The sequence below is a fragment of the Stegastes partitus genome, unplaced genomic scaffold, assembly GCF_000690725.1.
Source record: "Stegastes partitus isolate 25-593 unplaced genomic scaffold, Stegastes_partitus-1.0.2 Scaffold74, whole genome shotgun sequence".
Classification (NCBI taxonomy): domain Eukaryota; kingdom Metazoa; phylum Chordata; class Actinopteri; family Pomacentridae; genus Stegastes; species Stegastes partitus.
In genome coordinates this window covers 519,120-532,460 of record NW_007577805.1, presented here as the reverse complement: position 1 = coordinate 532,460, position 13,341 = coordinate 519,120, and the positions used below count along the sequence as shown (strand labels likewise).

General features: G+C 40.8%; 1 protein-coding gene across 1 annotated transcript in view; it reads left to right on the top strand.

The window, feature by feature from the left end:
- Window positions 1-13,341, top strand: part of lin7a (lin-7 homolog A (C. elegans)) — a 49,222-nt gene that overhangs the window by 18,966 nt on the left and 16,915 nt on the right. Inside the window, exon 3 of the mRNA XM_008276481.1 lies at window positions 13,035-13,106. Within this exon, the coding sequence (XP_008274703.1) occupies window positions 13,035-13,106 (72 nt within the window). The remainder of the gene's footprint in view (window positions 1-13,034; window positions 13,107-13,341) is intronic.

The window sequence follows — 13,341 nt, the reverse complement described above, 5'->3', positions numbered from 1 at the left end:
ACCTTCATTTTAACTGTGTTACAGCTGGAATGTAAAGGGCACCATTATTTACTAAAAACTTTCGTGTTCATGTTCTTTCATGTTCTTGACGAAATAGAACAAACATATCGGTATAGAGATCACACAACAACATGATGGGGGTATCACATATCTTGTCCAGCAGCTCCAGCTATATTATTTTTAACACTGTCAACACTGTCTGCAGCACATGTAGCTGAGCAGGTGGTGGTGCAAATGATTTTGAAAGGGGTCATATTACACAAAATCCGGTTATTCATTGTTTTTCAACATAACTGCAATAGAGTCAACCAGTACTTCATTGTGTTTGTTTTAGTTTTTTTGTGTGTTGTTGTTTGTTTTGGAGGTTGTTGTTTGTTTTGTTGCTTGTTTGGTTGATACCACTGATTTTCAACAGGGAAAGTATCAATCGAGTCAACTGATAAGTCATTGTTTTTTTTTTGTTTTGTACTGTATTTGATTTGTTTTGGGGGGGAATTGTTTGTTTTGTTTTCTGTTTTTTGGGCCAATGCCAATTTATTAGGGAGTAAACAATTCCAAAATTGATATATTGGCCAATATTCTATACATACATTCATATATATATATATAAATACATATGGCATGTTAGAGTCATACTGTGAAGGGAAAACGACAGAATCATTGTTTATTAACTTTCTAACAATGTATATGTAGTTTGCAACTTACAATAAAGACACACCTCGACTCCGCACCACCATCTCCTCAGCTGTGGTCCATGCTCTGCTACATGTGCTGCGACGGTGCTGAGAGTAGTAAAAACAATATAGCTGGAGCTGCTGGACAAACTATGTGACGCCACCTTTTAGAAATTATGTTTCATCATGTTTTTCTGTCATCTCTACAACATATGCACCTCCACCGACATATAATATATAATATATAATATCGTCCGACTCAGGTTGTAAATTGCATGTCCGTAAAAATAAGAAAAAAAACCATCCCCATCTTTACTTTCTTCATCGACCAGTAAAGGTGTCTCTGAATGAGCCGTTCAGGTTTGCAGCCTGTTGTAGCTTCACAGCCTTTTTTTTTTTTTTGTCCTGAAAGAGGTGTCAGCAGCAGCAGCTTAGCTGGATTTAAAGCTACAGACACTGAAACAGGGCTAAACCAGGGGTATTATAGGCATAATAGAATGAACAATCTGTGTAGCAGTTTTAGCTGAAACTTGAAATGCACACTCAACTTGGTCAAAAGGGGGTAAAATATGGGACCTTTAAAGTTGCTTTGTTTTGTCGTCCCTTTAAATGAAGCACCTCGTGGTATTCAAATGAATCTACCAGCAGATTTGATATCCAAACTTCCAATCAGCTTTTGTGTTCAGCTGGTCCAACAGACTGCAGCAAACAAAAAGCTATTATTCGTGTGACTTCATGTCCTGGCTAAAGGTGAAAGACGACACCTCCTGAAGGTGTTGTGTTCTCCATTGGCACCAAACTGTGCTCTCAGGTCACTGCTGGTTCATCAGAACTCAGGCCGACAGGAAGCTTTGAGCTCCGATAACAAAATCAGAGCATGTAGCTTTAAGTCGCTGTTGTGCGACATCAATCACCACACGACTGCAGCATAATGAAAACGTCGGCGCTTATTGCTCTGCCTTATTACATCTGGAGCTGAACGGCTACAATCAGAGGCTCTGTGAATTTTTTGACTGCGTGAAAAATTCACTTAGAGCCTTTAAAATGATCATAGGGCCGGAAAACATTATGAGCATTTCATTAAGTTTGAAGGTTTGATAACCTCATTACACTGAGTTTTAATTAAGCAAATCACTGTTAGAGATTGGCTTTAATCACATTTTACAGGGAAGAAGTAAAGTGTGAACTGTAAAACAGGAGTTCTGAGGTTTTTTTTTCTCCTCTTGTTAAAACGCCTTCAATCACAAACCAGCCATAAACCGATGTGTCATCTTAACATCGTTCATCAGGAGGACGGGGGTGTAAAGCAAACAAGAGCGTTCGCTCTGCGTGGCACGGCTACACAGCCCGATAATCACACATCTTGTATATTTAGTGTCCTGTCTGTCGTGATGCACTGTAGCATTACCCGGTGACATGAATTTGTTAAGCAAACAGCAGTGAGAGGAGCAGGGAAACAGATGACAGATGCCACAATGGCCTCTGTGCTGCAAGTTAATTGTTAACAAAGTGAACATGTAATTTGTCCTGGAATGAAAGACAATTAGAGGACTCGGGCGGTATGTTAGGGAGAGCTGCGCATTATTTTCTAAAGAGAATTGTGTTGTAAATTAAAGAGACGTATAATACGGTTTTACTACTGCTGAGCAAATAGAAATAACCATAATATGTTTTGGAGTATTGATCTCTGTCAATAAGTGAAGGCTGTCTGGGCCAGCTGCTGAAATTTGTGGCTTATAAAATTCATTTTCAAAGCCACGTTATCTTCTGTTTGATGCGTTTATGGGGTAAACTAAATAATGAAGAAGGTCTTAAAATCTGAAAACACTGCAGAGTTATAGGTTGAGTAGGAGGAGGGTATTAAACTGGGTGCTAGAACTAAATGTCATGGTTAGAGGAAGAGTTTTTGTGTTTTTGGTTGATAACTGGAAAAACTAAATGTGTTTTAAACCAGCACTGAATTTTTCACCACAACCTTCAAACATCCTTAGATAAGTGAATTGTGCTTTAGTTGCCATTTGGATGTTGTTGAGAAAACAAATGAATCACGCTGGCAGTGAGTGTTTTGCAGGTTTAACTTCATGTATAATCTCTTAGGAAACAGCTATAATACCAGCAGCATGTACCAAACACAAACTGTATGAACAAAGAGGACAGTGAAATCCAATTATGAGTCCATTAAATGGCCACTATCACTGCACATCATTACCATACACCTCATTCATTCAGTCCACCTTCTTGTTGGCGCATTATCATTAATTCTGCTGATTGTTAAACAGAAAGAAACCCCAATTATGTAGGTGACCTCTTGCAGTTGTGTGAACAAGTGCATTGAAAGTCCCTGGTGGAGTCATTATCTTTGAAACGTACAAAATAGCTCTTTGTAACATGAACCGTGATCCTTTTCTTAAACTTTGCCAAGTAGCTTCAGTGGCTAAACTTAACCAAACATGGACTGAAAACACAAGTAAAACACTGAGTGATAAACTGTGGGTAGAAGTGAAACTGCGAATGAGACTTAAGCCAAAAAATAATACTATAATAATGGTCCAAAATTCAGCCTCAAGTCTTCTGACTGAAAATCCGCTGACTGCTGGACCAACCAGAAGCTTGAAGAGGTCCCTACTGACCCATATGTAGGGGAATGATGGGGTTTAATATCCAAAATGATTAGCTGTGATCAGACTTTACAGCAAATCAACAGTCAGTCCGAAATCATCCTCTCGTTTCCTACTCCTCATCTATCAACTACTACAGTTGAAACCAGAAGTTTGCGTACACTGTATAAAAAGACATCAAACCTTTTCCATTTGAAGACCCATTTGCACCCAAGCTTTAACTTCCTGGCTGATGTCTTGAGATGTTGCTTCAGTATTTCCACATAATGTTCTTTCCTCATGATGCCATCTATTTCATGAAGTGCACCAGTCCCTCCTGCAGCAAAATCCCCACAACATGATGCTGCCACCCCCGTACTTCACAGTTGGGACGGTGTTCTCAGGCTTGCAAGCTTCCCCCTTTTCCTCCAAATGTAACGATGGTCATTATGACCAAACTGTTCCATTTTAGTTTCATCAGACCTCAGCACATGCTTAGCACAAAGCACAAAGTTTAGTCTGCAACACTTTCGAACAAACTCGAGTCTCAGTGCTGTTAATTACGTCTCTGCTGTTGTTCAATTATAACGTAACAAGACCGATGCTGGCTATAGTAATGAACCGATTCGCTTTTTTATTTTTTTTATTTTTATAAATCCATATTATACTGAGCGTATTTTTCTAAAATTAATTATTGAAAATAACTCTTTGTTGGTGTTGTGATACATTGTTCTGCTTCCATTAAACATATTAATATGAATTCTTGTTTTTAGTTTAACTATTTTTGTGCCACAGCTCACATTTTTCTCTTGTGCCTGTATAAGAAAAGATACATTCCATAGAAAATATGTCTTTACACTATGAAATAGACGTCAGAAATCTGTGGAAAGGTCTTTCGATGCAATGCATGATGTTGCTTGGTTAGTGACCATCAGCTTTACGCTACTATTCACGGTGCATTGTGGGATACCTTGAGAGCACGATATTGGGTGTAGCAATTGGAACTTAACATTCAGACAGACCTACAAAATGGCGAACAGGCTATATGATGCACTATACAGCGGGTGATTTCCGACAGAGCCCTGGAGTATACAGAGGGCTGACAAATAGTGGTGTTTGACAAGACACTGGATTTGATACACATTTGCAGCTACAGTTTAAACTCATGAATGTGGAAGCTCATTTAATTTCCAACCAGCGCCTTGACACAACATTGGAAACTTCGCCAATGCTGGCAATTAGAAGAAATCGGTGGCGACAGACTGTTACGTAAAACTCCTGACATCATCCAAAGTGGCAGATAGGAAGAAAAGGAGCAGTCTCCTCCTCTCACAGGGTCCAGCTCTGCTCTGCTGTGGCCGACTCGGGGGAATCCTGGCACATCCTGGCACCAACTGCCCATCTGGCAACCGGCTGACTGATGTCAGTGCCAGTCATTGGAGTGCAATGACAGAGATTCTCAGAACCCTCTGAAAAGGGCCTCAGCAACGGCACCAGTTGCCCTCTGATGAAAGGCAAAGATGTATACCACTTCAGCCACAGAGATCTGGCTGAACACAGTCGCCAGGGAAACCATGAGAGACGCTCCAGGATTAGTGGGCTGCAGCGAGGACGTCTAGGCTTTATAGTCGATTACAGGTTTGTGAGTGTGCTGAGCCAGCTGGACCACCATCTCCGAGTGCTGCCTATTGCATACTGTAGATTATTACTGTTATTACGCGGAGCATTAGAGGAGGTCTTGTGGTGGAGTAGCACCGTTCTCAACAGCTGTGTCCTCCGATGCTCTGTTTGTGTCGGAAACAATTAGGAGACACAATCTTTGAGTGGAGGGGAATCTCGGCGGGAAAGCGGCAGTTAGGCTGGGTTTAATGGGCTGATATGCCAAAGTGCTTTTGAACGTGTTTGTTTGTGACAAGATAAAGCATTTAAAACCACAGGGTTCACTTTTCTATCAGATCATGTGTTCCTCACACACGGCACGCTTCTATTGCAGCCTCTTAAATGGGTACCAGAATAAGCCTGTTTACCTCCATTTATATATATTTATATATATATCCATGCAAAGTTGTTTTTATTATTTTGGGCACTTTTGCCTTTATTAATACAGGAACAGTGCAGAAAAGTCAGGACATGCAGGCCAAAGAGGAAGGGGTGTGTGGACTTTGGAAAGTATTTTTTTCTGATTACCATTCATTCAACCCTGTGAACTCTAAGCACTTTCTGGGTGTTCTTTTTCTCCCATCACAGTTTTTCTGACTGTGGGCTAATCTTGCACCACAATCTAAAGTCCTGCACATCTTTTTTAGAACAACACAACCACAGCTGGAAGTAGAAAGAGCTGTAAATACGCCTTCTGTGCACTATGACACAATTTCAATGTCATAAATTATGAGGGAAAAAAAGTTACGTTTCCTTGTTTTGTTTTGCAAAAATTGAAAAAACTGCAATCAAATCCATCCATCCATTATCTATACACCGCTTAATCTTCACTAGAGTCATGGGGGGCTGGAGTCTATCCCAGCTGACTCAGGGTGAAGGCAGGGGACACCCTGGACAGGTCACCAGTCTATCACAGGGCTACACTTAGAGACAGACAACCAAGCACACTCACATTCACACCTACGGACAATTTAGAATCACCAATTAACCTCAACATGTTTTTGGACTGTGTGGGAGGAAGCCGGAGAACCTGGAGAGAACCCACACTGCACGGGGAAAACATGGAGACTCCACGCAGAAAGATCCCGGTGCCCCCTGCAATCAACATGTGCAATATTTGTCCAAGTCCCCATCATTGTTACTAATACTAGAACAAATAAAATAAAATTGTGGCATTACGTGCTCTACAAATTTTACTACTTACATGTTTAATTTGCTTCCATATTTGTCTTTTATCTGTTCAAACACTGGCTGCAGTACAACCTAGTTCGGCCCCTGAATTGTTGTCATGTGGTTGTTGGTCACAGCTGAGTCATTCATGGTGTCGGGGTTGCACCAAGGAAGGCAGAATTTTTCAGATTCGTACTATTTTTGTGTAGAATAAAGTTAGTTTGGCATGATTTTAGGTTAGTTTTGGATCTTTTTCTGTATGGAGCTGTACGTCTCACATGATTCAATGAATGATTCTCCAAAAGTTGAACACTTACTCTCTGTTTATACAGTCTCTGGCTCTGATGACGTGTCATCTTGGCGATTTTTAAACAGACCTTTCAAACCTTCCCACATGTTTTGGGGTTCAGAGAACTGTGTTCTGACCAACAGCAGCATTTTTAGTTCAGAGAAAGCTTTTAAATCCACCACACCATTTTTTTTGTATTACTCATCCTTTGGTTAGATTTTTTTGAGGATCTGAGTAATATCCCACCTGCACATGCATGCACAACTGTGGAAGAAATAAATCAACTCTTTCAATCACAAAACGATAAAATAACTTGGACAACAAACCGTCATTGTGATGGAACACCAATTTCATGCAGTTGTGAAGTCACTGAAAGTTAGTTTTCAAAACATAATGACGGTAATTTGAATCCAGGAGCTGCCAGGAAGTGGGAAAATGTGGCAGTCTGAAAAATTACCACTACATGCTGTGCGGCAAAGTCCTTTAACAGGAACTTCCTCCACTTTACAGCTTCTCTTCATTCATTGCCGTTCATTTCTATGCAATCATATTCTAATTCAGTTTGACTGCACTTACTTCTCTTTCCTGTATGTCATCCATCAGTGTTAACTGCTTTCAACTTACAACATCCATAAAATGAAGGTTAAACTGTGAGTCCAAGTCTTCTGTAATCTGTGATATGATTCCTTCCCCGACACACACACGTGTGGACTCGGAGGCTAACAGGCTGGACGTACTAATCTTGTCTATAGACTATAAACTCCACTGTACGTCTACATCGATAGAATGTACAAAACACAAACCGGCCTTGTTAAGGATGACAAGCCAGCTGTCAAAATGAAGAATGGACGGCAGGGAAAAGAGCCAATTCAGCAGCGTTGGGCTAAATGACAAAGAGTCTGGTTGTCTTTCCTCGCTAACGTCCATCAATGGCGAGGGTGGCGGCGGCGATGGTGGTGGAGGTGGTGGTGGTGGTGGGGGAATCTTGTGTTTCCGCGTTAGTCTCACTGCATCACCCTGAATGAGTTGTCAGGGTCAATCAGCCTTGCAAATGGGAAAGGAAGGACACAAGACGAGATGACTGGAAGAGCTAACCAGCTGGAAATGATGGAGGGGGTGGAATTCGCAGTATATTGGGTTAGAGGAGTCCCACTTGACGAGCACAGGAAGCGCGGCGAGCAGGCCGGCGCGATCGCATCTTTCATCAGCTTCAAAATTGCCGTTGATTTTCTACTCCAGCACAGATTTTCAATCAGCATAATTGACTGTGGGGTTTTTTTTTTTTGTTTTTTTGTTGTTGTTGTTGTAAAAGCGAGGTGGAGGATTTGTGTTGATGCTATCAGGGCGACTTTACAACCCACATCCCATGAACTTAAAGCATGAAAGGTGCATTAAGTCAGCACGAGTTCTCTATTTTGTGTCATGGCTGTTTTGTGAAGTCATGCTCTGGTTTTCATCCCTTTCCAGCCACATCAACCAGGCTGCGACCTCTCTCTCTCTCTCTCTGTCTCACATCCCCATCCCCCCTCCCAGCCCTCCATCTCTCAGCAGAGAAAACAGGAAGCCATGGTTACAAGCAGCATCACGTCAGCTTGCCCCGTAGGCATCTCTCACTCGCTATTCTCAGTCTTTGTAAGCGTCCTCCTTATAGGTGCCAGCGCTGGCGTGCTATTAGAAAGAGTGTTTGTTTCCCTATTACATCCAGGAATCTCTGTGGTAAACTAAACAAGGATGGAGGTGAGGGTGGATGGCTGCGCTGGTGTTTTCGAAAAGAGATAGCGAAGACATTAGGCAAAAGAAAGAGGGGAATTGAAACGACGCCTGCAGGACAACTGGCCTTTTTTAGAGCAAAGTGCAGCCACCACAAGAGAGGAGGCTGACATTCAAAAGCACACAGCTACTTGTTCCGTTTTATGGCTCTCTTTAGAGCGCTGTGCTTTCAGGATAAATGCACACAGAGATACGGAGAGTGTGTGACTTGTTTCACCGTCTCTAGAGCTCTGGGATAAAATTCTAATTTAAATCTCATTTCTGATGCACAAAGAAAATTAAATGTTTAATAAACTAGGTGTTGCAGTGGTTAGCACTGTTGCAGCGCAGTGAGGAAGTTGTGGGTTCAGACGTGCTGGTTGGCTGGAGGCTTCCTCTGTGGAGTCTGTGTGTTATTCCCACGTCTCTCCACGGCAGGTACAGCTAATGGATGGATGTAAATTATACCCTAAACCATTTCAGGTTTGTTCAATTTAGAAACACAAGCACCCCTACAGCTTTAAAAATGTCAGCTAACTGAATATAGCCTTAATAGTTATGTTAGTGTATGGAAATAAAAAAAACTGCCTGATTTAACAGAATCTGTCCAACACAAGATGTTAAATTGCATTTACTGTGCTCTGAAATGTGTGTTTGACCTGTCGTTGAAGTAAAGTGCTGTTTCGAATACATTTCACTAATATATCTGGGGTTTACTTTTGTGGATGGTAGCAACTTGAAATTACACTTTAAACTGGGACAGCAAAAGTGCAAAAATTAGGTTTACTGCTCCTTTAGCATTGTAGATCTTTTTTATATTGTGTAAAGCAAATTGGAGACATTAGAAACTTTCTGCTAGCTGTTCTTAAAATGAAATGGCAGCAACGCACATGTGAGAGGAATCAAATGATTTACCTACATCTAGTTTATACCAGTGGTATTAAGGTGACTTGCTAACTAAGTTGGATGAACTTAATTCAGTTGTGTGGTACGAATTGAAGCAATTTGTTTAAGTTGGCATGACAAATCTCCTTTTTCAGTGTTTGTAAGAAAACCAGCACAGACTTTCCTTTTACTCAACTTAAGGTGTCGGTTCTTTATGAGACATGAAGAACTATGAATGGCAAACTATTTTATACGCAAGACAACATTCAAGGCTGCTTCCAGTTACTTTGCTTTAAAATAAGCATCCAGGGGTAGGGAGTGGATTCAGTACTAACCTACCTCATGGCAAACACACAGCAGGTTTTCAGTATGAATGGGTTTGAAGAGCTTGATCTCTTGAGCAATGCATGATGGGAAGCCTTCAAGTACTGTAGTTTTGTTTCCTTGAGTTAACTCCCAGCTATAGATCAACTCAACTGCAGATCCAAAGGCCTCAAATCAGACAGCTAGTTTCAAAATTCTAAAACTATCTATAAACAAAAAAAATGATATTTTTAGGTGTAATTAACATAAATTTAACAAAGCTTCTGTATTTACATTCACTCAACAAGAAAAGATGAGTTCATCCCACTAAATACCTGCCGAATGTTTTACAGTGTAGAAAATACTGTAAATGACAGGATTTCAAAAATGCAGAAATTATTATCATATGTATTTTCTAAAATGGTCAAATGACTATCCGTCTGTAGAAGGGTTCGCAATCCGCTTGTGTTTCTAGCCTTTTTGTTTTTGTTTTTCTGGTTTGCAACTTCACCGATGTTTTTCTGCAGCAGCAGGCAGCTGTCAGAGTTGAGATAAACCCACAGCACACGTCTCATCTCAGCACAGTGGAGCTTTTAGCTTTTAAAGTTCCACATATTTCCCTCGAAACTAAAAGGGAAAGTGAATGCTGGACTTACTTCGTCCAAAAACATGACCTCAAATGAAACCGAGTGTTGCGTCTTGGATTCCGTGTCCACGTGTCTGCAGGGGTTGGTCCTGTTTGGGATACAGATCTGTGCTGAGTCTGTTGCATATACACCAGAAAAAGTAAACTTGGCTCTTGTCTTTGGTCTTTTTATTGGGCTTCAAGAAGAGTCACGAGTCTGGTCAGTTTGAACTGTTGTTTTATTATGAGTATAAAAGATGAGTAGAAAAGTGCTCTCAGTTGTAATTAATTAGGCCTTTAGCTGCGAAATAAGTTTCAAAATTGCCTCAGTCATGGATCCTGAGAGACCTGAGAAATTTCCCTTCTTTTCTCTTCTTGTGGTATCATTATTTTTCATCTCTCTGCTGTGCCGCTTTCTCTCAAGTAGGTGCCAAATATTGCATAAGCGTTGCAGCTCTATCTGTAACACTTGTAATGTTTGAGCAGAGCTATTACTAAACATTTACATAACACAGACCAATGTTTGAAGGCGCAAAAAGGCATTACTTGAACAGATAGATGAAGACGTCACGGGTTGCAGATTCCGTGTCTGCAAAGTGCTAAGAGGGAGAGACGGTTGCAGACGGAATAAATAGCTGTAATTAGCAGTTGCAGCGAAGTTGATTGAAAAAATAAAGGAGAAATGAGGGCAAAGGAAGCGGCTCTACAGGCAAGAAAAACCTTTTGTGGCATTTACAAAGCTGTGCTCAGCCTCCAAAAAAAAAAGTGCAGAGGTGGAAGAAGTCCTCGGGAAAAAGGTATCATTTGGGAGTTGTGTGGACTCCAGCCTCCTCCTCTCAGAATGCATCAGCACCATAAATCTACAAAAAAAAAAAAAACGTGTCTGAAATGTAGCGCTGCGCTCTCAAAAGCCGCTCATTTGGTCTTTGAGATTCATGAGCAAACAAGCCGACAGAAGCTCAGGGATATTTTTCTCCCCCGCTCTGAGATCCCTACATACAAATATCTCAAGGTTTGTATCCTATAAGTGTACACACCCTTTTGATGATTCAGAGAAGTGAGGCCTTTGTATCGTTGTACCGGGGTACGTCAAAGCTACCCCGGCGTGTTCGCTTCCAACAAGCTGCTTTTTTTTTTTTTTTTGCTTTGATGAGAGACATCATCTGGCGAGTGGTAAACACGTGATTAGAATTCATTTCCGAGCCACATTATCTGATTTGTCACAGATAATAGTTGTGTTTGTTTTGCGCTGAAAGTTTGTGAGAAAATTTGTCTCATTACAATTTGCTCAGTTAACCGCAAGTGCTGTGCGATTTAAAAAAGCAGATGCGCTTGGAGATTTTCCTGCTAAGATCTTTTTTTTTACCAGTTTCAACCAGTCAGTTGCAGAAGAAAAAAAAAAAAATCCTCTGTGACTTCTTGTCATCGCCGCATACATCTCCATCACTTCAAACCTCCGTCTCCCTCCTCCTATTATACTGTTCATTATTTGGGAGCAGCAGATATCCGATTACGATTCCTGGAATACATTAGTCAGATAATATATGCCACATCTGACTGTGTTTAAAGTCTCAGAGCTGCAGTGCGCTATCTTGGTGGAGGTACGTTTAAATGACTGCATTAAAAGTAGTCTTTTAGTGGGGAAAAAAAAAAGGCGGGGGGGGGGTTTGGTCTTACAGTGCATTAACTGCACATCATCATTCAGAACAGCCTCCTTCTTCTCTTTTATTCTTTGAACAAGTTCAGTTGTAAGGTGTCCTTTAAAGCCACATGTTAACCGAAAAGGTCAGCTGTCTGCGCTGATTCTGTCTGCTTCAGCGAACGGGTAAAAAACCTTTTTATTCATCCGACTGGACGTACAGCGAGCCATGTCTGAGCGCTAATTTAGTCCCAGCGGCGTTGTATTACTACCTGTTCTGTGGAGATGAAGGCAGGAACCAAATTGTGGCTCCATTTCTTGGACGAAGAGTTAAAGAGCCCGTATTATGCTTTTTTTGGGGAGTGGTTCCTTGTCAATTTGTGTGTTTTTGTTCATGTAAAAGGTCTGCAAATCTACAACGCAGACCCACACAATGCACTGTTTTATATCTGCCTGAAATGTCTCGTTTGGAGTCGAGGCTCTTCTTCTGTTACTTATTGACATCATCATGTGACACATTTGCATAACGTCTGCATAACAGCTAGTTTGGATTCAGCTCAAACAAAGAACAAGCAGCTTCCTCACAGTCCACCATTGTTTCTTTGCTTGAGCCACTTTGACGAGAGCCTTAAATTCAGAGATCTGGGTTTATCACATGTAACCCAGTTTGTCTGGCCGACTGACCAATCCCAGGAGGGAGGCCTTAAAGAGACGGGAGGGCGTTTTTTGACCATTAAAGCATATAAAGATATTCTAGTGCTAGTCAAAAATTAAAATTACAACCCTGTAAATAATCGTAATATGAACTCTTTAAGATTTTTTTTTCTTATTTGTCACTTGTTTTGCAAGAACAGCTTGATTAACCCTTGAATAATATCACAATGTAAATCATTTTTAAAGCTGATATTTTCACATCTTAACAGAAATGTTAAAAAAGAGACATATCCAGGCCTCCAGTAAGATGGGTGCTGGATAAAAAAAACATCCAGAGAGAAGAGTTTTAGTTGCTGGCAGACAAAAAAAAGAAGCTTAACAGGAGCTTTGCACCCTAAAACATCTTTAATACATTTGTTCAAACAGTCCTCTCTAAGTGTCTGGACGCAACAATTCTCACTTATTTGATTTGCTACCGACAATTCTGATGTGTTGGCAGAAAGTCCTAATGCCTAATACATCACAAGGTGTTATTGAATTAGAGAAAACCTTCCTATTTTTCATAATTGCACGTTCAACGCTTTTAGATGTTTCATGCAGCAAGAGGATTTCCATGTGTTTCCCATCATTCGGCCTGTTATAATGCAGTACGAGTGTGTGCAGCCAGCTGTGAAGGAACGCCGTTATGTGACTACAAAAATGAAGCATAGCTCAGAAGCAGGGTGCTGATTTCATGTGTAACTGTAACACCTGTCTCTCCTGTGTTTTTGTTGTTGTTGTTGTTTTTCAGGTGTACCAGTACATGCATGAAACAATTACAGTGAATGGCTGTCCAGAGTACCAGGCGAGGGCCACAGCTAAGGTAAGAGCTGGAGACTGGAGGCTTGGCTGGTTATTTGCAAGCAAAACATCATATATCATTAATGAGCATTGTAACAAATAAGCGGAGTTAATCACATTATCCCATGATAGCATTCTCATTATTTCTTCTGGCCAAAGCAGAATGAAATTAGCAAAGTATCCTCTTTGCTAATTTGATGATCCTCATTAAGAGTGTACGTGTAAAAGAAGTTCAAAAGAAAATATGGTCCATAGAC